This window comes from Lacerta agilis, chromosome 8 (genome assembly GCF_009819535.1).
Source record: "Lacerta agilis isolate rLacAgi1 chromosome 8, rLacAgi1.pri, whole genome shotgun sequence".
Taxonomy (NCBI): Eukaryota; Metazoa; Chordata; class Lepidosauria; order Squamata; family Lacertidae; genus Lacerta; species Lacerta agilis.
Window position 1 is genome coordinate 28925006 of NC_046319.1, and position 27804 is coordinate 28952809.

Here is a 27804-nt window from a genome sequence, read left to right on the forward strand (position 1 = left end):
TGGTTTTGCTTCTACAGGTGCACCATGGCATTTCTTCTCTTTGCACTCCTCCCGGGAGTCATTCCTGCTTTGGATACACAAATTGACTGTCTCCAGGCAAGGGATTCCCATAAGGCAGGGCTGATGTTGCCAACACCTTTTGCAGACATCTTTGTAACATAGAGTTTTTCTGCCTACAAGCCCATCATCTAAAGCCAGCTCCCCATAGAGTATGTCCTTGGGGATCCTGCCATCTACCATTCTGTGTAGATGAGCTTTAAATGGTTCAGAAATTTTCAATTCCCCTTAAAATCATTTTTTCCATTAAAAAGAAAGCAGTGTGTATATGCATGCATTCAAATTAATTATACACCCTCTTCTCAAGCATGCACACTGGATTTTATAAGAGATGCCAATTAAATGCGTCCTGAAGGGCTGTCATATGAAAGCATGTGCTAGATTTGGTTATTCTCTATGTAAAGCCTTATGTGCCATGTGCTGTAGATTAGTACACACAACTATCATTCATAGTGAATAGAACAGCATTGTTGTCAATTATTATTTCCTTGTTGGCCACACAAATGTATGGACCTATGTAATACCCATGATGGCTATGCTCTGCCTCCACAATTGGAGGCAGCAATGCCTCTGAATACCAATTGCTGGAAAACACAGGAGGGAGAGGGCTCTTGTGCTCAAATCTTGTTTGCTGGTTTGCTACAGGCATTTGAATAGCCACTATGAGAACAGCATACTGGACCAGATGGGACTTTTGACCTGATCCAGCAGGTTCTTCTTATGTTCAATATACACTTACCTGGGAGCAAGACCCATTGCTCTCAAATTTGCATATAAAGTAATCAGACTGCATAGTTATTTTCCATGTCAAAAAGGTAAGCCTCATTAGTGGAAAAACACTGTTGCTGAACAGGCCCAATTAATTGTGCAACAGTTCAGTGCTGTTCTCTTATCGTTGCTGGTGGCTTATATTGAGTCATAAATGCTCTTCCTTGTACAAAAGTATTTGTACTCCCACTTTTTATTTCTTTGCTTTAGCCTTAGGCCTTAATCCTAGGCACATTTACTAGAGAGGAACTTCCTTTGAATATCTGTTTTGAGAATAGGACAAGGCACTCACATCTTGTGCAAGCTTCTAGCCAGTTGATAGATTTTTACGTATAAGCCGGTTTTACGTATAAGCTAAACAAGCTATAGCTTAGGGCCCCACTCTCTTGGGGGCCCCAAAAAAATTTAAAGGGGAAAAAACTTGATGTACATTTCCAAAATATAAGATAAAAAAACAAATAAAATAAAACCTACATACAGCAACATGCAAATGGCTTTAGATACCTAATAGGTCCATAAATTACCATATAGCATATATTCAACACAAAAAACCAGCAACAATTTGTTGTTGACAAATGACAGCTGGACATATAAAGGGCCCCATTACCTTCAGTAGCTTAGGGCCTCATCAAACCTAAATCTGGCCCTGCACAAGATGAAGCAACATGAAGATTTAAACTTGTCCGGCTGTAGGTAATAATATTAACAATCTTATTTTTCACTGCTGAAAGTTTCTGAGCAACATCCAGAGATTTCATTGTGGGGAGGGGGGAGTTGGACAAATTTATGGATAAGGCTACCAATGGCTACTAACCATGATACATATGCTCTGGCTCCAAAGAATCATAGGACTGAAGAGTTGGAAGGGACCACAAGGGTCATCTAGTCTGACCCCCTGCAATGCAGGAACCTTTTGCGCAATGTGCGGCTCGAACTCACAACCTTGAGATCCATGATTGGAGGCAGTAATGTTTCTGAATACCAGTTGCTGGAAACTGTAGGCTGTTGAGCTCAGGCCTTGTTTGCAAGCTTCCAACAGGCACTTGGCTGGCCATTGTGAGAACAGGATTGTGGACTAGGCAGACCATTGGCCTGATCCGGCAGGCTCTTCTTATATCTTTATGGGTGAGTTTTACAGTGCAGCCAAGGCACTTTACAGTTTTTATCTTAAACAAGTTTATCTGGATGTCACATCCAGCTCAGTGGAGCTGCATCCCTAGAAATTGTGCTTAAGCATGCCTGCAAAAGAATGTTGCAGTATAGCTGCACCTGTACAGTGTGTTGCTAGCCATGCCCCTTATTAGGATACTCCATTCCATCCCCAAGCCCTGTACTCTGTGACCACTAAGCCTGTTGAGTTTTCATTGGGTTGTATTTTGAGAAAGGTTCTCCCTTTGTTTTTCTCTCTGTGAGAGATTTTTTACTGGTGTATACTTTGGCGTTTCCTGCAGCTGGTTCCATTGTCGCTGCACAACAATCTGCACACGGAAAATGACCTCGCTAATATTTATAGTATGCACAGGACACGATTGGATTGTAGCCTTTATCACGGGTTTTGAAATCGCAGGCGCATTTCTTTTCCAATTTCTCTTAGTTGCGCGACCTAGGGAGCCTCCTTGAATCTGGAACTGCACCGCCGTGGGGGAAAGAATAATTACGCCAACGTTTCTCAAATAGCCTCGTCTTTTAAAATTAAAAGCAAGCAAACTACACAAGCTACTATTTAGGGAGATCGCATTTTAGATGTGGCGTGATCGCCCCATTATTACCCACGCAGCCAACTCCATCCCACATCCTCGCAAGCACAATGACAAAATACAAGCATTCGGCTTCGTTGCCGAGGAGGGGATTCTGGGCGTGGTAGTTTCATATGTCACCACCTGGTGTTACTGGGTTGGCTCAGCCAGAGGGAAGCAGGACTACAAGACCCACCAGGCAGCGCGGCTGACAGTACTGGCTGGTGCAATCTCTTATCTCCACAGGCGGTAGCGGGGAAAAGAGGGTCTTGGAGGGACGGGCTTGCAGTTGGGGGTGTCTCGGGTCTTTGGCCGGATGGGATTTCCCTGGACTTTGCTCCTCTGCAGAGAATACAGATTTCGACTGCGAGGACCTAATCCTTGCAGTGCTGGGAGTCATCCTCCTCATTGGTTGAGAGCATAACTGCTCTTTCTTGTAAAGACCCAACTCTGCCCTCTTTCCGTCAAGTTGTTTGGAAGCTTGGAGGAAAAAAAGAACCTTGCCAAGCATGCACTTGTACCCGGGCAACGTTGATTTTATTTTATTTTAAAATTTTGCTCGTGAGGTCTTGTTGCATCTCTGCTGCGAAATAATAGCGGTTGTGTTGGGGGTTTTTTGGTTGTTGTTTTAGAGGTGGGTGTGATTGCTTCCCCCACCACCTCTGGAATTTGCACCCTCCAAGGGGGAGCATGCATCGCCTCTCGGGACTCGCGAAAGAAGCCGCTCGCCCGAGCAGCAAGAATGAAAGGACAGAGGCGGCCGTGCGCTTCGTCTCTTCGCTAGTGGCCGGCAACAAGCATCCAAGATCGGCCGCCCAGCCCCGCCGGCCGCCGGGGAAAGACGGTCCGTTGGCGCGCTGGAACAGCGCTGCCAAGGCCTCTGCGATACCGATCAAGGAGAAGCAGACCCGGGAAAAGATCCTCACGCTCGAATCCATGAACCCCCAGGTCAAAGCGGTGGAGTACGCCGTGCGGGGGCCCATCGTCTTGAAAGCGGGCGAGATCGAGAACGAGCTGCGGAAGGTAAGGGCGTGGGGGAGCGGCGGGTTTTGGCTGCCTGAATGAATTAGCTTTGTTGCAAGGGGGAGGGGAGGATGGTGGTCTGCTCAGAAAAAAGACACCCCCTATTTGCATGCGGCGAATGACACCCCCCCCCCGTCCCGGAAATATGTTCCTAATGGCTCTGGCAGTAGAAGTGTCATAGGCATAACAGCTGGTACCTGGCCGGTTTCAACGAAGAGAGAGGTTGCTTTTGTTCCTTTCCCTTTCACGCCTCCCCCTCCCCCTCCGCCGCTTGCAGCTCTTCTCGCCGCCGGCCTGGGCCGCCGCCCCCGGGCCACTCCTCCGCCGCTGCGGCTCTTGATTGGGGCAGCCGAGGGAGGCCTGCCAGCCCGCATGGAGCGAAGGAGGCACGCTGCTTTTTGCATCAACAACCAGGACAGAGTTTGGCCCAGAGAGGGAACGCGGCGGGAGGCTAGTAGTGGACAACATCTCGGAACGGCATTAATTCTGTTTTACGCACACACTTCAAGGGTTGGGAATGGCCCTGTGTAACTTTCCAAGCTTCTGGCTTTACTAATTAATACAGTAGTTACTGGACAATTGCATTATATAGGACAATTGTCCCGGGGAGGGGAGGCAAGAAGCGCAAATCCCCGTCCCAAAAATGGCTGGCTTGGTTCTGATTAAACATGCTTAGGATTGTCCTGCAGGTCTTGTCCATTATACTACCAGGCGTATGTAAATAGAACTTCTCTAGGGTTAATCCTTGAACCTAACTTTCCATGCTTTGAATAAAATGGCACTTAACACCATTTTAAAATAACAGCCATGTTCAAATACTGGTTTCAGTAGAATAAAAGCTTTCCTACAGAGTGATCCTATGTGTGCTTACTCAGAAGTAAATCTAGTGGGGTTTACTGAGTGTTTTAAGGATTGCAACCTTAATTTTACGCAGTATATAGAGCCTACAATTTGCACTGAAGTAAGTTCAGTGGATTTCAGCAGATCTTGTTTCCAAATAAATAGGTTTGTGACCATGGAAATAAAGTTTTGCTGGGAAAAATATCTTTGAGATAATCATGTTAGCATACATTTACCGGTATTTTTCAGTAATATTTTCTAAGGTAGTTTTTGAGAAGCTTCACTTTGTTTTCTTACCACACTAAAAAGTTGGGTCTACTTTCAATTAGACCTTTTTTGGGATGGGTGATCTACAGGAACGTAAAACTGACATCAGGAAAGAACAGTAAAAAGCTGCTTTGTTTTAAAGAATTAAGAAACTAGAATGGTGAGCTTCAAGCTGCATATCATATCCATTTTGATTTTTTTACAGCCTAATATTTTTGCTAGGCAATCACTCAGAAATCTTTTTTTTAAAAGCCAACCAAAAAAGCAAATACCCCCCTCCCACAATCTGTGTCATTCAATTGCGTCAGTTTGTGATCAGATACTTTATAAATTAATATTTACTTTTCTTCTGCCCTCTGATGTAATCAATGACTCCTTTGTCTTATGTAAAGGGGTAATAGATAACTGGTCAGTTTTTCAGAAGATCAGCCATGGTAAGTCTGTTCCAACAAACCCTGACACCACAATAAATGTATTAAGATTTAAAGGCGCAATGAGACTCTTTGTTCGGATTTGCCATTCAGTGTTTCATTTGCAGATTCTTTAGAGCAGGGGTCAGCAAACTTTTTCAGCAGGGGGCTGGTCCACTATCCCTCGGACCTTGTTGGGGGTCGGATAATAATAATAATAATAATAATAATAATAATAATAATAATAATAAATTATATTTATATTTATTTATTTATCTATCTATCGCCCACCTGGCTGGGCTTCCCCAGCCGCTCTGGGTGGCTTCCAAGAAAATATTAAAATACAAGAATCCATCAAACATTAAAAGCTTCCCTAAACAGGACTATATATTTTTTTTGGGGGGGGGAAATGAACGAATTCCTATGCCCCACAAATAACCCAGAGATGCATTTTAAATAAAAGGACACATTCTACTCATGTAAAAATACACTGATTCCCGGACCGTACGTGGGCCGGATTTAGAAGGCTATTGGGCCGGATCTGGCCCCCGGGCCTTAGTTTGGCTACCCATGCTTTAGAGTTAACCTGGAGTCAGTTCCTGTTGCAGAAAGAAACCACTATAAATTAAACTCTTCCACTGCACCTCTCACTTCTGAATCCCTTTCTCCGGCTCATATGTTTTATGTTTTCTCAGATTGTTTCGAATCAATAGTCCTTTCTGAATAATGTTAAAATATTTTTATTTGTATAATACTTCAAAGTATTCAGCTGTTTCACAAGGCTCATTTTGTTGCCTTACCTCATATGGTTGTCTAAATCGGTAACATCCCACTTATTGCAGATGGAGAGATTGAGGAGAACAGAGAGGTTTGCCTGACTTTGTGATTCATACCTAGGTTGTTTGGCCCTTTGCTTGGCAATGTTTGGATCCTAGCTCAGAGAAATTGTATTCCCTTAATCCCCAAAGCATTGGGAAACCAGCAACAATGGAACATATCCCTATAGTAACTGTCAGAATTGACCTTGGGTTGGGCCCAGGTACTTTTCGTCTTAATACCTTGGGGTTTTTTTCATTAGTTTAAGTGGCTATTAAAACAACGTTTGCTATTTTAGAAACTATTCAGAAGCTATTGTTCCCACTGAGCTAGAGAACACTGCTAATTAAGATAATTTCATTTTAGTGCATTGTTAAGACCTGTTTCAGGGATTAAGAAACTTGGTGCATTTCCAGATGTTGCTGGACTATAACTCCCATCAACCCCAGCCAGCATGGTCAGTGGTTAGGGACGATGTGGTTCAAAATATTTGGAAAGCCACAGGTTCCCCTTACATAGCGTAGTTCTCAGTTGGGTGACTAAACTGCATGTGAGCCTCCACAGCTACCATGCACTGAAGGAGGCTAGGCTTAGAACCTTTCCAAACATGCTAGACTTATTTGTACAGAGATTTTGTTGTTGTTGTTGTTCTTGTTCTTGTTGTTGTTGTTGTTAGTAAAGAGGAAAGTTTAATAATGTGCATGAGCCTGAAGCTGCATTCTTCAGGCACAAGTTCATCAACTCTGAGCTAATGCTTTTTTCAGATTCAGTTTACTTTAGTTGTTTTGCATTTTACTCAGGCTTTAGGGCTATGAGTCTTGATGCATGTTTGCACATGACCCAATAATTCACCAGGCGCATACACTGCCAAGATGGGGGAAGAGTAACTTTTGGGGAACTTTTGTTTTGGTTCAGTTTATTTCTATTTAGAAACATAAAACTGGCTGTTTGGAGAAAGGTGGTGTAAAAATGTTTTTACTGCGCTCCTCTTAAGATCAACCTACCAAGGTGCTATTACCAGCAATTCATATTTAGGCTCCCTGTGCACATGTAATTGAAACAAAATAATAATAAAAAAATTCCTTCCAGTAGCACCTTAGAGACCAACTAAGTTTGTTATTGGTATGAGCTTTCGTGTGCATGCACACATGTAAGACAAATAAAATGTGCCACCCACATGGAGTGTTGGTGTGAAGGGGTGAGTAAATGCACCTGTAACAATTCCTTGGGTGGTATTCAGTGTTAGCCCTACTCAGAATAGTTCCATTGAAGTTAATGGACATGACTAACTTCATTGGTTCATTCATATATGAATAGGCCTTACTTGAATATAACCATAAGTATGAAATGAGGTCTCTGTAGCAGATATCGTATTTCCTCAAATCTAATGCTCACATTTTTGGGCCAAATTACATTGCAAAAATTAAGATGCGCATTAGATTCAATGACATATTTAAATTTGCCAGCAAATACTTTTTTGGGTTTCAAGGTTCTGACAATTGAGGTGCGCGTTAGATTCAATGACGCATTAGACTTGAGTCAATACGGTACTTAGTCACTGCTCTGGTTATTTGACCCTTCATGACCTGAGACTAAATTTTTATGCAGCACAATTTGTACCGGTAAATGTTGCACTGCTTTTCCTTAATTGCAGTTGCAGGTATGGAAATCCTCTCCATCCAGTATGCATAGCACATGGCTGTCTGCAAACAGAGAAGGAAGTCATTCATAGCTGTAAAAAAACCCAAGTGTTTCTAAAGCCTCATGCTGGGTCTATATTTAATCTAAAACATCACCAGGAACTTGGAGACCCTTAACTCAGTTCCATTCTTTACCACTATCACCCTCCCTCAGACACACACACAAAATCTAAGTGTTACCCAGTGTAGTGATTCCTAGATGTCACCGTGCCAAATTGTGAATAGCCAAGACCAGATAATTATAACTAATTTCATACACCCAAGGGGGCTTTTAGTTTGTTGTTCTCAAACAGAAACCCAAAAGTTTCCCCACTTCCTAAAGATGTGTGATTGGCAGGTGGGTAGCCCTCCCCACTTGTCAAATTTGGCCAATGGTCTACTTCTATGACAAGGATCTGGCTTGTAGAGCCAAAAAGGTCCAACAGCTCAATGCATTCCTATACATGTCCACGCGGAAGTTAGCCTCACCACTGTATAATGATGGATCGTGATACAGCATGGAACCAGGTTTTCAAAGAGCACAATCAAAAGTTCCTCTGGATATGCTCCAAGCCTGGAAGCAGGCTGACATAATGTTGGACCCCCTGTTGGGCTCTATCAAATTGACTGAGGCCCCGAAAGACTTATTGGCCCCACTCCTTGTGAGCTGCCATCTGTGACACGTGTACCATATTTGACTTGCTGAGGTGCAGAGCCCTTTCTTGAGCACACCTGAAAAATGCTTTGGATCTATGCCAGCGCAGAGGGAATATGAGTTGAGCATCTGTGTTTTGTCATAACTCTTGTCCAATTTGCGTACAACATCAACGAGGAAGGAGCTTTGTTGGCATCGCTTAAGTGACTTCGAGCCTCTCCCAACGAAACGTTGCTTTAAATAAAAGAGAGAGGGAAGGAATCATAGATGGAAGTGTGCCAAGGACACGACTCAACAAGAATCCGGGATCCTGTACCTGGATCCATACCAGAAAAACAAAGTGATATCCGGATCTGGCCTATGCCATGTTTATTTGTGCACAGCCTACCCTTAAAGAAGACTGATTGCCGAAGAATTGATGCTTTTTAATTATGGTGCTGGAGGAGACTCTTGAGAGTCCCATGGACTGCAAAAAGATCAAACTTATCCATCCTTAAAGAAATCAGCCCTGAGTGCTCACTGGAAGGGCAGATCCTGAAGTTGAGGCTCCAGTACTTTGGCCACCTCATGAGAAGAGAAGACTCCCTAGAAAAGACCCTGATGTTGGGAAAGATGGAGGGCACAAGGAGAAGGGGACGACAGAGGATGAGATGGTTGGACAGTGTTCTCGAAGTGACTGGCATGAGTTTGGCCAAACTGCGGGAGGCAGTGGAGGATAGGGGTGCCTGGCGTGCTCTGGTCCATGGGGTCACGAAGAGTCGGACACGACTGAACGACTGAACAACAACAACAACCCTTAAAAAGCCCTGCTCATTCCTCCTGCTCCTTACAGTGTAGTGACCAGGTACTCTTGCCTCCTCTCTGTACAAGGGATGCAGTTTGATGGAGTGGTTTGCATGACTGACTAAGTCCAGAAAGGTCTAAGTTCAAATCCCTACTTGGCTGGTCTTGAGCAAGTCACTCTATCTCATCTAACCTACCTCAAAAGGGAGTAGGGGGGGAAAACCATGTATACCACATTGAGCTCCTTGGAGGTAGAGGCTGGACGGTATAAAAAGGCAATGAGGACACTGTAGTGTGTCCTTCCTGTATCAGTTTAGATCAGGCATCCCCAACCTTTGGCCCTCCAGATGTTTTTGCCTACAACTCCCATGATCCCTAGCTAACAGGACTAGTGGTCAGGGATGATGGGAATTGTAGTCCAAAACATCTGGAGGGCCGAAGGTTGGGAATGCCTGGTTTAGATTGTAAGCTCCTTGTGGGCTTGTTGTTGTTATCTTTTTATATTTTTGTAAACTGCTTAGAGGCGTTTTTGCAATCAAGAGGTATAACAACTTTATTAAATAAATAAAATGAATTGTTTGCCAGTTGAGTTAGGGGAGAATTGGAACTGGAAAGATACGTCGCAAGCAGATGTATGAATTGTGGCAGCTCCTGGTGGGATAGGGAACACCGAACGTTCCCCCCTCCTCAGTTTTGCACTGAAGGGTACAAAACCCTGCAATGTGCTTGTAATGATGGATATTAGATTCTGTATCTTAGACCCTCCAAGTGTCCCTATTTTCCAGAGACAGTCCTGGATTTACAGAAGTCATCCCACTTTCTGATTTGATCCAGAAATTTCCTGCTTTTCCTGAGAACACCCCTATTTTTATTGCAGAAATGTTGGAAGGTATGGAGTTATGCAAAGGAGATAAGTAATTACTGTATACAACCTTTAGAAGACATCTAAAGGCTGCCCTGTATAGGGAAGCTTTTAAATTTTTAATGTTTTATTATGTTTTTATATATGTTGGAAGCTGCCGAGTTTGGTGGGGGCAACCCAGTCAGATGGATGGGGCATTATTTATTTATTTATATAGGGCGTCCCTATTTTCATTGGAGAAATGTTGGAGGGTATGGTATATATACTAAGTGCTGATAGTAATGTGTTGTACATCATAAGCCTGCAGCATGTTTCCCCATGCTAAATTCAAGACTGAGCCATTGGTTTTACAAGGTAATGCAACATTACAGGAGAATTGCAGCCTAAAAGACCTGAGGCTTTCCTTCCCCTGCCCTAATTTTATTTTCTTACAAATTATTCCAAATTGACCACTCTCCTTTCAGGGTTCCCTTAATATGAGGAGTAATGTACAGTGACATCCTCTGTTTTGTTAGAGGTTTTACTTACAATTAAGCAGTATATACATTTTCTTAGATAAAGACATACAAATAATAACGTTAAAACAAGGTTATTCATCAGAAAAGCACATTCACACTTATACTGCTAAGGCATAGCAATATACTTCAGTTCCTTCTAGTTACATCACCCCTTTCTAGGGAGCCGTAAGGCTCATCAAACAATCCGGTGCCACTTGAGGTCACTATCAGGACTGTTTAGCCTCCCCCTTCAGCTACAGCTCTTGTCAGCTTCAATTACACCAAAATGACACCAGCCCAGAGTAAAGCTGGTTTGACAAGCAGGACAGTTGCATCTGCGGTGAACCTGTTGGATAACAGGAGATTGCATAGGCCCCTGTAGGATTGCACCATCAGAGGTTAGCCCCACTGAGCTCAATGGGGCTTACCCCCAGACAAGTGTGTACAGTACAGGCTGGCCCTGTTAGACTGAACTTAGCGGGACTTACTTCGGAGTAGATGCATGCAAGATCGCACTGCCAGCCTGCCAACATTTCGTGGTTGCTTAAGTGCCACAAGGACAGCCGAAGACAGTTTTAAAAGATGCATCGGTCTGTTATGAAGCTGAATTGACTCGTGCTTAAATTGGTTCTCTCTTACGGGAAAAGAACCTTGGTTGACAGCCCCGTCCTTTGCACATTTTCATGGAAGTTGAGTCCAGCTGAGTTTGCTGGAGCTTTATTCCCAAGTTTGCAGCCAGTTGCAGCAATGCTTTGCATAGTTGTTTGGACACAGGTTTCACACAGGTACTTCCCAATATAGTTTTGCGATATACTGTACTGTATATCAAAGGTGCTTAGTATTCAGAGACTCAGATTGCTATGTTTTACCTGCACTCTCAGAAGCAATGTGCCTCTGAATGGCAGTTGCTAGAAATCTCAAGAGTACTGTTGCACTCAGATCCTGTCTTTGGGCTTCCCATAGGCATCTGGTTGGCCACTACCCTCGTACTTACGGGACCGCCTCTCCTGGTATGTCCCGCAAAGGACCCTCAGGTCCACAGATAATAATAGCTTAAGGGTCCCAGCCTTAAAGAAGCCAGATTGTCCTCCACCAGGGCCAGGGCCTTTTCAGTGATGGCTCCGACCTGGTGGAATGCTCTGTCCCATGAGACTAGGGCCCTGCAGGACTTGATCTCCTTCCGCAGGTCCTGTAAGACAGAGCTATTCCACCTGGCCTTTAACTTAACCTGATCCTTCTTCCTTTTCCCTTTTCTATGAAGAAACCCTACTGAGACTCCACATTAGTTCCCCCTCACCCTGGTCTCCTTGCTGGCCCTAGCAGGATTAATCTGACCAGTTAGCCCTGGTGATGCCACATTTATGTTGTATTTATGCTGTTTTTAAGCGCGTTTTTAATCAATGTTTTTATGTTTGTTGTTAGCCGCCCTGAGCCTGGTTTTTATCGGGAAGGGCGGGGTATAAATTATTATTATTATTATTATTATAACAGGATTCTGGACAAGATGGGCTGTTGCCTTGATCCATTAGGCTTCTCTTATGTTCTTACTTGCGTTGCATGTAAAATATCCCAGATTCAATAGTCAACAGTATCCAGGTGAGAGCTGGGAGTGGCCTCTTGACAGAAATCCTGGAGAGCTGCTGCCAGTCAGAGTAGACAGTACTGAGCTAGATGAACATAATTTCCTGTGTTCCTATGAGTGCCTTTTTGGGGGGGTGAGGGGAGGGGAATTCCTCTCTATCCTGCCTTCTGACCTAGATGCCCTTTTCTCTATAATTCCAAATAAGTGGAGGGGCTGGTTTGTCACTTCTTAGAGGCGATGGGAAAGAGAGCCTGCAGATAAATGGCCAACTGACTCTTTTCCACAGCTGCTAGTTTTGAAGAGTTAGTAGAAATATAAGCATTCTACATGAAAACTAGGAATTGCACAAGCTACCCGGTAAGTCTTTTCTGGTATGGCAGGGAGGGAATATGCAACTGGATTTCTGCCTTGCGTACCCTGGATTTTTGCCAGGGGCCCTGCCAGTAGGAAGGTTTTCAGCCCTGCTGTGTTTCAGCAAATAGCCCCCTGGTATTTTTCATGTCAAGGAAGACCTTTTCTCTGAGATGCCCTGTGTAAATGAAATTAGATCTCTGCCCGGGGTGGTGGTTCTGTTTTTTTTTCTTTTTCAATTCACAGTCGGTTTCTGGACAGCCTTTCTACTTTTGTCAGTGCTTTTAATGGGACCAGGATGAGGACCTGAATTATTTCATCTGATACAACATATCCTCCCTTTCCTGAACCCCATGTCTCAAACCCCTCTAACCTTGTATCCATGACAGCCATTGCTTTAGTAACTATATCCAGGGGTTGCCTGATGTTTTTCTTTGGGAAAACAAAAACATTCCCTTAATTCCAAGCTTCGCAACTCTTGATGGGAGACTGAGAACAAGCTTGGCCTTTGTACATCTTTGCACATGCTGACTGAATATTGTAAATATATATGCTCAGCAAAGTGTTTTCAGCAGGGTTCTTCATTTTAACATAAAGAGAGCTTGATGGCAAGCCAGCGTTCATCAAATGTTCTCTTGGAAAGGTTTGTTCTCAGCACAAAAGAAAAGGAAAAGAAAACGCAGCAACACTGGAGCTGTAACTTGTAAGGATTAAGGGCCGTGGCGTACCTTTCAAATGTATTTCAATACTTTTAATATCAGAAGTCCTTGTACCAAGCACAGGGTGAAATTGAGATTGTAGAAACAAAAGAAATGGCAGCATAAACATGCAACAGACATGTCTAGTTAATCAGTGCTCAGCAATATGCTTGTAAAAGATTATCCCCCCCCCCCATTTTCTCTTTATAATTTTTGCAAGACATCCAAATCTTCCACTTGCTGTCTCTTATTTTTCTAGTTTTGGTCTCTGTCATTGCTTGTTCAAAATACGCCCAAAGTACATTCTTTCCCTTACATTGCCAGTATAGAGTTACCTTATACTTAGTTGGTCAGTATAGAGTTACACAGCAGAAAAGGGCCATGGCTCTCGTCTGCATCTGTTTTGCAGTGCAGAAGGATCCAGATTCAACCCCTTGCATCTCTCGGTAGGGCTGAGAGACCCCTGTCTTAAAGCCTGGGGAGCCACCGCCACTCAGCTTTGACAGAATTGTGCTAGGTGGACCAATGGTCTCCTTCAGTATATGACAGTTTCCTATGTTCCTGTGTTTTAGGTTCAGTCTAAAAGGAGATAATTTAAAATAACCCTCTGTCAAAGCATAGAGTCAGGACGGTTTCCCAAAAAGTCAATTTAGGTGACTAGCAAGATTGCATGTTTAGCCCAGAGACAGGGCGTCTCGATTTCCCATGGCAGGTTTGGGAAAGATCTTGTCAAGATACCATGGTGAACTTCTGCTGATTTGAACAGGCAGCATCTGTGAGACAAGCTATGGCTGGAGACAGTGGCTGTTCGTAGGTTCCATGTTTCCAATGCTACAAATTATGGTTCGGAGGATGGGAAGCAATCCCTGTGATTCATGTGTTCTTTCCTGGTTTGATCATTTGTTGTTTTAATTGGAAAACTGTCATTTGAGCAAGCTTATTTATTCATGATTGCACGCCACAGTTTGATCCTGAGTTGCAATCCTGGAAAGGAGGGTTTGATCAAACCATAGTTTGCTGTTTCCAACGTAACTGCAAACTGTGGTGTTAGTCATCCAGTGAGGCAGAGCTGCAGCAATAGTCTCCACGCACCAGCATCCCTGCTGCTTCCTTGGAGGGGTGAGGTGGCAGCATTGTTGGGGCTGCATGGGCACACTGGCAGAGCCAATCCTGCACTCCAGCCAGAATGTCCACACAGCCCCATCTTCATTCTAGTTTCACCCATGCCCCTCTCTGCCGTGATGCCAGCGCCAGCAGGCTACTGCTATAGTTCTGCCCTACCAGGTGAGATGTTTCCTCCATGCCTCTTCATACCAACTACTAGGAGAGAAAAACTGGAGAGAGTTATTGCCACTATGTTCTTGATTCTGGGCTTTTCAGAAACGGTAAGTTGGTCATGGTTGGAAACACAAGGCTGAGTAAGATGGACCTTTGGTCTGATCCTGCAAGACTCTTGTGGTTTGGTCAAGCCAGGATATTATTCATTAAACCAGGCCTGCAAGGGGTGAAGAGAATGTGTCAGCATAGGACATTTTACTGATCCTCCAAGCCATGATGTAGAGAACTGGAAATGTGATATCTGAATACACTCAGTGATTTACCTGCCCATGACCACCCAGCTTGCTCCTGGAATGAGCAGAGATTTGAATCCAAATCTTCCAGTTCAAATGTGACATTCCAACCACGTGTTTTTCCCAGGACTTGAAAATGGAAGTGGGAGTCTTAGGGTTGCTTCAGAGGTGACATTTGCCCTACTCTGAGATTATCTCTGTGTAAGGAGACACAAAGGGAATGCAGGTGGCACTCTGGTCTAAACCACAGAGCCTAGGGCTTGCCAATCAGAAGGTTGGCAGTTCGAATCCCCGTGACGGGGTGAGCTCCTGTTGTTCAGTCCCAGCTCCTGCCCCCCTAGCAGTTTGAAAGCACGTCAAGTGCAAGTAGATAAATAGGTACCGCTCCAGCGGGAAGGTAAATGGCATTTCCGTGCGCTGCTCTGGTTCGCCAGAAGCGGCTTAGTCATGCTGGCCACATGACCCGGAAGCTGTATGCTGGCTCCCTCGGCCAATAAAGTGAGATGAGCACCGCAACCCCAGAGTCTACCATCTTTTGAGAAAGGTGTTGCAAGGGTTTTTGTTTTGCTGCAAATGCGCAGCGTTTAAAGCCAGTGTTATGCCACCCTGCTGGGTTGACCCAAACACTCTTCTTTCTGGGCTTCCGCCTTTTTGTGAGGGGCCAGGTACAATTCCTTCTTTCACCCCTGATAGCAGTAGGCAAAACTTCAAGCTCCTTGATTCTCCGGAGAGCCTTCTGTTCTTCACCAGTGTCGTTTTGTTGCCGTCATCTAGTGAAAATGGTAATGCATGTAAAAAGCAATATAGTGTGCCTTTCCAATCTGCTGTATCTGAATAAAGCTTTGATGTACTGCTCATGTGCTTTCTTCTCTTAGGGGATCAAAAAGCCTTTCACGGAGGTCATCAAGGCCAACATTGGGGACGCACATGCCATGGGTCAACAGCCCATCACCTTCCTTCGTCAGGTACGATGGTCCTTGAGCCGTTGCAGACTTTCCCAGTGGTTGCTGGTGCCCATTGCAACTGGTAGGGCAGGAGGCAGGGCACCCCACAGCCAGTAGACTCACCAATGACAAGTAGAGCGAACTCAGAAGTAATGGAGGAAGGTTGAAAAATGATGTTTTAAAATAGAATAAGGAATGCTCAGTAGCAGTAAGGTTTTTTATGTTTGAAAACCAGTTTTTGTTGCTTTGTTTTTTCTCAACCATGTAGGTAGTTGCCCTTTGTACGTACCCAAACCTGTTGGACAGCCCAAGCTTCCCAGAGGACTCTAAGAAGAGAGCGAGACGGATCTTGCAGGGTTGCGGAGGGAACAGCTTAGGTACTCCTCTCATATTACTAACTTAATTTAAATTATAGATCTTCCACGGCATTGGTTTTAATTATGGGGTGTTAATATATAGCCATATTTCTTTGGGCTTCTTATCAATGTGCATGCCTTTTTTTACCCAAACTCTACAATCTGCACACCAGTTTTGGTAGTGTTGACAACTTTGTGTATTTTCTTTCCTGGGCCTCATTTGCACTATGCATTTAAATCAGTATTGTACTACTTTAAACAGCTGTGGCTCCCCCCCCCAAAGGATTGCTGGGAACTGTACTTGTTTAAGGGTGCTGAGAATTGTTAGGAGACCCTTATTCCCCCTTCACAGAATTCCCATTCCCAGAGTTCCCTGGGAGGGAAGATAAATTGTTAAGCCACTCTGGAAAGCGGCAGAATTACTTCTGAAAGCTTTGTGGGACACTACATAGTTGCATTATGTAGCCAACTCTTCTTTCCCGTTCTTTGTTTTCTTGCAGACCAAAAAGCCTTTTAGGCTCAAGCCATGTTCAGATTAATTAACTTTCCTGCAAACGGGAAAATCAGGCAAAACAGAATTCCCATTGCATAGAGTTTGCTCAAGCCTGTCCTTCTCAGGAATAGGGAGCCCAAGTAAATACGAGGCCAACAATACTGTCCTATGCACATCTCAATAGTGAGTCCTGCTGTGTTCAATGATGGCTCACTTTCAGAGCCTCACTCTAACATGGATTTAAGTTCTCGATCCCAGCCTGGTTTATTGGGAAGTAAGTCCCACTGGTTTCCACGTGACGTATTTCCAAACAGGTGTACATAAAATTGCAGCCTAATTTAACCCAGTGCCATAATTCTCTTTCTCCCCCCCCCCCCACAAAGAAAAGTTAAGAGAAATTGTGTTTATGCTGCTGTTATCTAGGTAGAGCTTTTGTTGTAGGGTATGACTAAGAACTACAGAATCTGACAGCCTTTATTACTTCTTTTCTAGGCAGGAAAAGAGAGTTATTGTGGCATGTCTAAAGGCATAATTAAAATAAAAGAGCTGTTGCCTAATTTTTTGTGATAAGTGCCTACTTGACATTTGGCAGGACCAATCAAAATCAATGGCGAGGGAAGTACCGTTACTTGCATTAGATAACATTCAGTGCTGCTCCCTGTTTCCTTTGAACATATTATATTGTTCCGAGGCTCAGCCACCTCCAACCTGGCGCCCTTTAAATGCTGTGAACTACAATTCCCATCATCCCCGACCAGCATGACCATTGCTTGGGGCTGGTGGGAGTTGAAGTCCAAAATTATCTGGGCAGCACCAGGTTGGAGCATCCTGTATGTTTGCCTCGCTTGTTCTTCTGGGTTGTGCTTGGCCTCGTTCCTTTCTGATGACTGCTTTCCTTTCATGAAATCACTTGCAGGCTTTTTGTGCATTAACAGACTGGGCTGTAGGAGCCAGCCAATCCAAAATCCATTCACAACCCGTGAAAAGCAACAAGCACAAAACAGAGTTGTCATTGAATAAAGGATACATTCACGCTTGGGTATTTCTGGTGTAAATGTGACTAGTTGCCCAATGTCTGTTTACACCATTGCCACCATTGACTCCTTTTACATACTGCGAAATCGGCACCAGCCCAAATTTGAGTTTTACCTGGATTGGGATGTGTGAACATACCCTTTCAGATTCTGTTCTCTTCAGAATTTCAACCTAGGTCTCTCATTTTTCAGATGGGAGCACGTGAAGTTCCTTTATACTGAATCTGACACATTGGCCCATCTGGCTCAGTATTGTCTACCAATTGGGAGAGGAGTTATGAGTTTTCAGACAGGGGACAACTCCCAGCTTCAGCTGGAGATGCTGGGATTGAACCTGGGACCTTGCATGCAACTAACTAACTAACTAACTAACTCTCTCTCTCTCTCTCTCTCTCTCTCTCTCTCTCTCTCACACACACACACACACACACACACCCCAACCACATACACAAGCCACTTTCCTGTGTGATCTCACATACTGGCCATATTCTCTCAAATACTGGAATCATGGGGAAGGTCAGTTGCATTTCCATCTGATCGTTGTCCAAATGGAGTACAAATGTAGGGTGGGAAAGACCCACGTCATTTGCCTCCACCAATTTGTTTCCAAGATTCACATGCATACTACAGTCAAATGAGATCACACCATAGGCAAGTGACTTTCTCACAGCTGTGTGTGGTGGTGGTGGTGGGGGGGGGGATTGAATTCTGACTATTTATTTATTTATTTAGCATTTCCCAGCGCCTTGATGGCCTTCAATGTATCTCACTACAAAAATATCTTTTTAAACCATTATAAAGGAATGTTAGCAGATTACAAGAGGCTCGCTTCTAATGGCTTCATTCCTGCCTGTTCTGAACATTGCTATTTTGTTTTTAAAAAAACCAAAACCAAAAGGACCATTTCCAGATCAGCACAGCCCCCATCCCACAGCGATTTTTGTTTTCAGTGAAGCAGAAACGACATTGCAGCTGCTGCTTTTTCCTGATGTAAATGCTTTGTGTGAGAGTCTACTTACTCCTGAATAATACCAGAGCAGAATGTAACATTTTTTGAAAGCACACTGATAAGCAGACATGTTGTGTCTTGATGACCAGGGTCTTGGCATTGGACAAGTGGTGAAGGTTCATACTGTAAGTTCTGTGTGGGTTTGTTTGTTTGTTTGTTTTGTCTTATCCCCCATGAGAGATAAGAGCCTGCTTCTAAGACAGCTACCTGTGTCTGGAGGATAACTGAACAGTAATTTCTTAATGAGGTCCAGCAAGAAAATTTAAAAGCTGCACGTTAAACACTCCCTGTTTCTCAACAGTAAATCTGAACTGCAATAACCTTGGCCAGCTGGCAGATAAAATCCCTTGCTGGGCTGATTTTAAGTAACCACGTAGCAAATCTGCCTGCCTTTGTGTTCTCTGTCCTTCCACTCCCACTCGTGCACAACTTCCTGGACCATAATGATGTGCCTAATATTGATTCAGTTTTGAAACTAGTTTAACTAGATCTACAAGGAAGTGCAACTGTGTGAGAGGGAAGCCAGCCAGTTCCCATCTCTCTTTGCTGTGTAATGAGGAGTCTCGTTGTCTGACCCGGGGGGGGGGGGAAGCAAAAGTTTACTTCACAAGGAAGTTTCTAGTCCCTGTGATGCTCGAAACTGGTAGGTAGCAGCATTAGCTCTGCTAGTATCACAGACACTACTTGATTTGCAGAGTCTCAATTAATTAGTTCCTGTTCGAAGCCATCCTAGTATCACAAGTATTGTGTGTGATAAGTGTTGTGCTTCGTACTAAAAAACAGTTCTTTTATCCTTGGCTGGCTCTACTCACAAAAGAAGGGAAAGACTTGCAGCCTCCTTGCAGATTAATTGAAGGTATTAGGACCCATGGTTGATGGAGAAGGAAGAGACAAGCGCACAACTTATTGAGTGCATTTTGCAAGGGAGACTGCAAGACCTTTTTAGCTATAAGTAGGCTGCTAGATGAGTTGATCTGCATCTCTCAGGCGTGTGCTCATAATTGACTTGGTAGTACAGTGGTACCTCGGGTTAAGTACTTAATTCATTCCGGAGGTCCGTTCTTGAACTGAAGTGTACTTAACCTGAAGCACCACTTTAGCTAATGGGACCTCCTGCTGCCGCTGCACCGCCAGAGCACGATTTCTGTTCTTAAGCGGAGTTCTTAACCTGAAGCGTACTTAACCCGAGGTACCACTGTAAAGGTAGCACAGAGTTAACACACAAGGGCCGTTGTTACAGCTCTTCCTACCAGGAAAACCCATCCATGCATTTGAAAACGGGTAAGCAGAAGGGCCACTTGCACAAGTGTGCTTAGGATTGCATCTGACTCTAAACATTTCAAAGGAAAAGAAACGGGTTGGCAGTAGGGATAGGCAAATCTGTCAATTTTTGGTTTTCTCATGGTTTTTAATTTCTCATTTTTCACACTTAAGTTCTCCACATTGCCATTATCAGTTTGTCTGTCTGTCTGTCTGTCTGTTTGTTTGGTTTTAAAGTCATCAGGGAAATTTGTCAGCATTTTCGGGCAAATCTTTCCTCGTATCCATTTTTGTATGCAGTTTTGCCTAATACCTTTTATTTATTTATTTGCAAGTAGTTTTTTTCTAAAATAACACACTTTGGTCTATTTTCACTAATATTTTTATGAGTGTTTGGTTTTTTTAGTACACACTACTTGGCTGAGGAGCTGCATTGCAAAATTCAGAGTGGATTTTGAAGGGTGGCTGAGTTTTGGTCTGGGCATCTCAGTGACAAACCTGTTCTGGGATTGCAAATGTTTCTGCTTGCCTGAGTGCATCATCTCTAATGATGACCCCATTTCCCTTACAGGTTCCTACAGTGCCAGCCAAGGGGTGAACTGTATCCGTGAAGATGTTGCAGCCTACATTGAGCGACGGGATGGAGGCGTTCCTGCAGATCCAGAGAACATATACCTGACGACGGGAGCTAGCGACGGTATCGCTGTATGTTTTGGTTTTTTAATATATTATCATTTTTATGATAGTGTGGTTCGGTGGTTAGTGTCAGACTAGGACCTGCGAGCCCAGGGTTCAGGTCCCCACTCAGCTATCAAGCTCCCTTGGTGACCTTGGGCCAGTCACTGTCTCTCAGCCTAACCTACCTCACAGGGTTGTTGTGGGGATTAAGTGGGAGGGGGAGAACCATTAACCCCATCTTCAGCTCCTTGCAGCAAAGGTGGGATAAAACTGCAGTAAAATTATTATATTTATATTATTTATATTTTTATTAATATTATGTATATTTATATCCCTTCTTTCCTCCAAGGAACTTGAGGTAGTATATATGTTTTATCAACATAACATGATAAATGATAGTCTGAGACTGGCCTGAGGTCACCCAGTGAGTTTCATATTTGAACCCTGGTGGTCAGGGCCCTAGCCCAGAAGTGGAGAACCTCAGGCCCAGAGGCTGAATGGGCTCTTCCAGGCACCTCTGTTTTGCCCTCAGAATTCTCCTCAGACTGCATGCTCTCTCCCATCATGCCCTCCTCAAGTACTGTATTTTTTTGCCTGGCTGGAATACGCTCTTGAACTCTGATAATGCCTCTTTCTTCCCTGGACAGAGGACAGAGAGGGGGGGGGTGAGTATGTGTAGACGCTAGCCTACTGTAGAAAGGAAAAATTTACATTCATTGCTCCCCCCATTTTTTTTGCCTCTGTCCCTGCTCAGCACTGGTATGTGGCCCTGGAAGGTTGCCCAGAAGGGACTGCATCCCTCAGGCTTAAAAAACATTTCTCTGTCCTAGTCCAGTCTCCTAACCCTACACCCCACTAGCTCTAGACATTAGGACCCCAAGCTGGGTGTACTCTGACAATATAAAACGCAAACCTATCACTTGGCATGAGCAGCGTAGGCTGATTGAATGTACATAAATTCCTAGGTTCCTAGAATTGTACAGTTGGAAGGGACCACAAGGGTCATCTGGTCCAACCCCCTGCAACGCAGGAATCTTTTGCCCAATATGGGTCTCAAACCCATGGCGCTGAGATTAATAGTCTCGTGCTCTACCGAGCGATACTTGGACAGCACAGGTTACTCTGGCAGCAACCTCTGAGCTTCTGCAGGGTTTGAAAATTTGTTTTGCAGTTGTCCAGAGAGAAAAGAGGAGATGAAGGGGGCAAGGAATATAGAAGCAGCCATGCAAGGGATGAGATGGGCAAAGAAATAGTCCTAGTTTTGAAATTTCTAGCTGCGACCTTTGTATGGCGCAGAAGTGGACAGGCGTTCTTCTCTCTGTTTATGATCTCTCTCTCCCCCCCCCCCCATATAATTGCTTCAGTTCTTTGTCTCTCTGGCCCTAGGCATTTCAAAGGAATGAAAGGCTTCTATGTCAGGACCTGTTCATGTGGAGGCCCTGCTTACAAGGTTTCTCTCCCTGGAAAACAAGGTCAAGGCCCTGTTTGTGTGTCAGTGGTCTGGCTTGATCTAACGACCAAAACGAGAACCCCTGGGGGGGGGGAACTGATTTTGTTCAGCACATTGAGAGGGAAATTCCTTTATTCTATAAACTAATGCTCTTCAACCTTGGGTCCCCCATCATTCCTGGCCATTGCCTAAGCTGTCTGCGGATGGTGTGAGTTGCATAGGGACGCATGGTTAAAGCACATAACGCATAGTTAAACATGCTGCAAGATCTCCTCCCCTAGACCTCGCTCCCTTTCCTCCCACTAACACTGGCAACCCAAGTGGGTGAAATAGTGCCAGTGCAATATTTGTTGACCTTCAGCAGGAAACCCACCTCGGCTTCAGTATATATAGGGTGGCGTAGGTTTGCTGCAAATTGGGGGGTGGGGGTGGGTTCCTGTCAATATGTAACTTTGAAATCCTACACCCCGCTTCCCCACTCCCCCATCCCCCTTATACATTCAGGCATTTTGGCTGCCTTGCAAAAAAACCTTAATGAAAATGCCATCGCCTGGCACAATTTGGTATTGCAGCACTGTTGGGCCCACAGTTTTATTGATTCGCCCAGTGTTCTTGGCCTCTGGGTTGGCAGCAGGTCAAGGTGGACGACTAGCTGCTTATGTAAAGCTTTGCGAGAAACGGCACGCATCTCCGTGGTTGGCTGGCCGCACTTGCTCATTTTCTTCTTGGAGAAGCAGGAATCGCTTCTTTAGATTCATTAGCCCTAAAAGCCAGCAATTAATCAAATTCAGCGGGAGCTCAGTGGTGGATCGTTATTTAGGAGGGTTTGGCATGGTCTGTGCCCATCCAAGCCAGCAAGAGAGTTCAAGGACTCACTCCAGCCAAGCAAAAACACTCCCAGGAGAGTGCAAAGGAGAGTCAGTAAGGGGCGTGTGGCTTGGGGAGTGTTCCGAGGGCCAGATAGTATTTCGCCCCTGGGGCTGAGGTTCCCCCATCTCTCTTCTGTGTTCCAAATATAAAAAGAACCTGGTTGGATCAGTCCAAAGTTCCACCTGTAACTTAGTGGGGGAGCATGTGGTTTGTAAGCAGAAGATCCCTGGTTCATTTACCAGGTGGGGCTGGGAGGAACCGCTGTCTTAAATCCTGGAGGGCTGCTGAAAGTCAGTGTAGACCAGGCTTCCTCAGACTCAGCCTTCCAGATGTTTTGACACTATCCCATCATCCTTGACCACTGGTCCTGCTAGCTAGGGATCCTGGGAGTTGTAGGCCAAAAACATCTGGAGGGCCGAGTTTGAGGAAGCCTGGTGTCGACAATGCCTAACTAGATGAACCACAGGGCTTATTACACTGCCCTTCCCCAAACACTCTTGGTTTTTCAAACACCCTCAAGAAGAAATTTAAGGACTTTTTAGAAAAGCCTGCAAAATATTGTTGTAATGTTGACGCTTTCTTTTATTTGTTTAGGGGAGAAATGGAACACAGTCTTGTTAAATAACCTTTCCCTTCCCCTCCAGACTATTCTAAAGATCCTTGTCTCAGGGGGTGGAAGATCCCGAACTGGAGTGATGATCCCAATCCCCCAGTATCCCTTGTATTCAGCCGCTATATCGGAATTGGATGCCATTCAGATCAACTATTACCTTGACGAAGAGAACTGTTGGGCGCTAGACGTCAATGAACTACGCCGCTCCTTGAATGAAGCCAAAACATACTGCAATCCCAAGGTCCTCTGCATCATCAATCCTGGAAATCCCACAGGTTTGCAGAACTCCTTTTTGTCTTCATGCTGTAATTCTCCTTCTCTAATGACTTTTCACCCACCTGCCCATCAAGTGACATCAGTGGTTATGTTAAGTGATGGGCAGGAGAACAGCTTTTCATTCTGCCTTTGCTGCCCTCCAAGGCAGCAGAATTAAATCCCTGCTCATCTGTTTGTGAGTGAGGGTTAAGACCCTTTGCAAAAGTGCTCTTTGAAGCAGCTGTTGTGCTTCTCTTTTAATGGAGGGGAGGGGGGGAGAAGCAAGGAGTCTCTCCTCCCCCATCACTTACTTAGAGAAGCATGGGGCTGCTTCTATGAGCATTTTTGCCAATGGCTTTAAAACAGAACCCCCCCCCTCTTTGTGTGTTCTGGGATTGAAAGATTACTGATTTATTGCTTACAGATTTTTATGAATCAGAGCTCTCTGTTTTCATCTCCCCCCCCCCTAATTTAGGTCAGGTTCAAAACAGAAAATGCATTGAAGATGTGATCCACTTTGCTTGGGAAGAGAAGTTGTTCCTTCTAGCTGATGAGGTAATAAAAGCATTAATTTTCAGGCCGCATCTTTTACTTCGTTCACAAACAAAGAAAGCATGTGCCTTTTTCTGCTGGTTACAGGTTTATCAAGATAATGTCTACTCGGAGAGCTGTCAGTTTCACTCCTTCAAAAAGATCCTTTATGAGATGGGACCAGATTACTGTAACAATGTGGAGCTTGCTTCTTTCCATTCTACCTCTAAAGGATACATGGGCGAGTAAGTTTTTGTAGTGCCTCCTTTTTTTCCCTTCACTGTGTCCTGGTTCTCGTATCTCAATAAGCCGGAGCTTGGTTTCTCTAGTCCACCCAAACGTGCTGATTCCCAGAGAGGAGTTGCTACCCGCTTTGCTCCCTGCTGGGCTATTGAGGTCAGTGCAGGATGGTGTCTTGCCAAATCAACTTCACCCTCCTCTCATGACACTAGAACTTCAGGGGTATTCAATGAAGCCGAATGTTCGGAGATTCGGGGCAGACAAAAGAAAGTACTCCTTCACGCAGCATCTTGGATGTTTCCCCCCACAAGTAGTGATGATGGCCACCAACTTGGATGGCTGAGGCTGTCAACAGCCATGTTCGTCCTCCACTGTTGAAGCCCCTGAATGCCAGTTGCCTAGGAATCACAAGCAGGTGGCATGTGCTTCCTGGCACCCTTTCAGACTACAGTTCCCAGGATACTTTGGGGCAGCCATGTGTGTTAAATGTATGGGGGTCTGCAGCTATGCACCTACATGTAAGGGACTTCACCCCCACCCCCACCCCCCACTTTATTCTGTTTACTCTCCCCCCTATCTTTTCAAAAAAGTAAAAATTGTGTTTTTATTTTTAAAAGGCTTGTCCATTTTACTGAGCTACAGTAAAAGATAGAGAGAGAAAATTCATAACACCTTTGGCTGTACAGACACCACTCCAGCTGCTTCATGACTGCCCAGTAAAGATGCTAATGACCTCCACATACCAATTAACATCTGCTGTACTCATGTTGCTGGGTTACAGCTCCCAGCATCCCTAGCCCATCAGCTGGGGCTGCTGGGAGTTGGGAGTCCAACAGCATCTCGAGGGCAGTGCATTGAGAGCCCCTTTGGCTCAAGATTTGTCCCTCTTGTGTTCTAAAAGTCAACGCTTCCTTGAGGCTTTATACTAGTGGACTGATTATATTTATTTAAAAAAATATTCTACCCTGCCTGTCAATCAAATAATGTTCAAGGTGCTGAGAAGCAACAGGTGGCAGGTAATACACACAATGCTATAATCATCCTGAGAGTTTCAGAATGTGTTGATTTTTCTCCTTTTCTTTTTCTATTCACTATCCCACTATCCCAGGTGTGGCTACAGAGGCGGCTACATGGAGGTGATTAACTTGCACCCAGATATTAAAGGGCAACTTGTGAAGCTTCTGTCAGTCCGTCTGTGTCCACCGGTCTCAGGTCAAGCAGCCATGGATATTGTCGTGAATCCTCCTGTACCTGGGGAGGAATCATATGCACAGTTCATCAAGGTGTGTGCGTCTACATCTACCTTGTGCAGCAATGACAAGAGAATCAGAAGCGTGACAAGCATGAGAGGGAAGCTAAAGTGATACCTGCATCTCCTGAATCCACACGCAGATTCTTATATTCAGTGCTGGGGTGCACAAACACTTCACCAAAGCTCCCTTTGCACACACCTGTCAAACGAAGGTGGTTTGTGTTGCTCGGCAGGGTGGGGTGGGAGGGTGATGACAGAAGGCCTAGGTAGGAAGTTTAGAAAGTGGAGGGCTCTGCTCAGAAGTTTTGAGAAGCACCACCCTATGGAAGAGAGGAACTGCAGGGCAACGCAAGCCATTTCTGTGGTACATAGTTCCTTTGCCTTTGGTGTGATGTTGCTGTGTGTTTCCGCTCAAATCAGGAAAAAGAGTTTGTCTTGAACAACCTCGCCAAGAAAGCCAAACTGACAGAAGACATGTTCAATCAAGTACCGGGGATCCACTGCAACCCTCTTCAGGGGGCCATGTATGCTTTCCCACGAATCTTCATCCCTTCCAAGGCCATTGAGGCAGCAAAGGTGAGACTTCTCCCCAACCGCTGCTATTACTTTTGCTGCACCTGTACAATTGTTGCCATTCCAGTTTTGGAGGAGCCATTCTCCAGGCCAGGGCAACTTTGATGCTTTTCTGGAGCCGCTGTACTGGTTTGGGGTGACATCAGTACTTTTTTTGCAGTAGCTATATAGAATTTTCCTGAAGCTGCGTTACTCAACAGAGGTGGGGTGTCCTGGATTTGCAAGATCTCATCTTGGGCTGTCTAGTATGATGATATTCCTGCTCTTTGATACTGGCCCTTTGACAATCAATAATAATGTTTATGGAAACGTCGTGGTGAACACACCACCCGTCTGATTCATGCCTGTCAAACAGCTTTTAAAGAAACACAGGGGCAAGTTGACAGTCCTTGGCGTGACCAACTTTATGGTCCAAGTGCAACAGCCATTGGGCCCTACAAAATGAGGGCACTTTCAGCTGTTGCAGAGAAGCTTTGCCAGACAGATGCACAGATAAAAGTATTTGGAAGCATCCTTTTTATAATGAAAGGAACTTAACTGCATAGTTGGACTAGGTGGCTGTGGAGGTCTCTCCTAGCTCTATGATTCTATGAAAATGGGACCTGCTATTCACTCTCTAGTTTCTAATTATTACATCATTTTTATCTCTGCAGGCTCATAAAATGGCTCCCGACATGTTCTACTGTATGAAACTTCTGGAGGAAACAGGGATCTGTGTTGTTCCTGGAAGTGGCTTTGGCCAAAGAGAAGGCACTTACCACTTTAGGTACAGGGTTGACAAAGCATGCTGCAGTGTCAGCAGCTGAATTAAATTTTCTTTCTTTTTGATGACATGGTCTCCATGTGTTATAAAGTCTTTTTATAATACTTTTTTTTTCCTGTTTCCCCAGGATGACCATTCTCCCTCCGGTAGAGAAGCTAAAGATCTTGCTGGAGAAAGTGAAAGACTTCCACATAAAGTTTCTCAAAGAGTATTCTTAAGCGAAATTAAGACTCTCTTCCGCTCTCACTCTCTCTTTCCAGAGTAAATCTGGGAAATCCAAACAAAGCTGTGAGGGGGAAATGTTCTGTGTCGTCTTTTAATCAAACAAATCCACACTAGAACGGCTAGAGCCAAGCTATGAAATTTGCGTACCTCCAGCCTGAGTGTGCACTGTGCTTTAATTTCATGGGAAGAAATGGAAATAATGGCAAGAATTGGGGGGGGGGGGAGAAGAGTGCAATTGTGTGCCTTGACTCAATTTTTATTTCTTAGCTTGTGTGGCTGGCTGGCCTGATGGGGGGAAAAAAGAGAGGGAATTTCTCGGTGAGAATTATTGGAACTATTACTATTTCAAAACAGCAACCCTACAAAATTTACCTTTGGTTTTAAATATGAAAGCAAACTTTAACTAAGCTGGCAACTGAGTGTCAATAAACACCCTTCTATAGATTTTTTTTTTTTAAAAAAACAACAACCTTACTTTGTGTACTTTAACAAGGCACCCATATTTTAAAAGCTGCATGCTTCCAGTAAATTGGGTAGAATATGGTTCGTGTGAACTGTTGCGCGGTTCTCCTTGGCCTAAGCAAGGCTGCAACAGATCCATTTTGTGGTGGGTGCCCTGTTCAGACTCATCATTTGAGCACTATGCCATGCTGTGGGCATTGG

At 44.5% G+C, this 27804-nt stretch overlaps 1 protein-coding gene across 1 annotated transcript; it reads left to right on the plus strand.

The window, feature by feature from the left end:
* The first annotated feature begins 2744 nt into the window (after positions 1–2744).
* On the plus strand, positions 2745–27587 carry GPT2 (glutamic--pyruvic transaminase 2). Its single transcript, XM_033156722.1, has 11 exons — positions 2745–3584; positions 15471–15560; positions 15808–15916; positions 20263–20396; positions 23334–23577; positions 24033–24112; positions 24197–24333; positions 25437–25611; positions 26001–26156; positions 26807–26919; positions 27044–27587. Exons 1-11 carry the CDS (start codon positions 3252–3254, stop codon positions 27132–27134), a joined length of 1662 nt encoding a protein of 553 aa, XP_033012613.1. The 5' UTR covers positions 2745–3251; the 3' UTR covers positions 27135–27587.
* Positions 27588–27804: the final 217 nt, after the last annotated feature.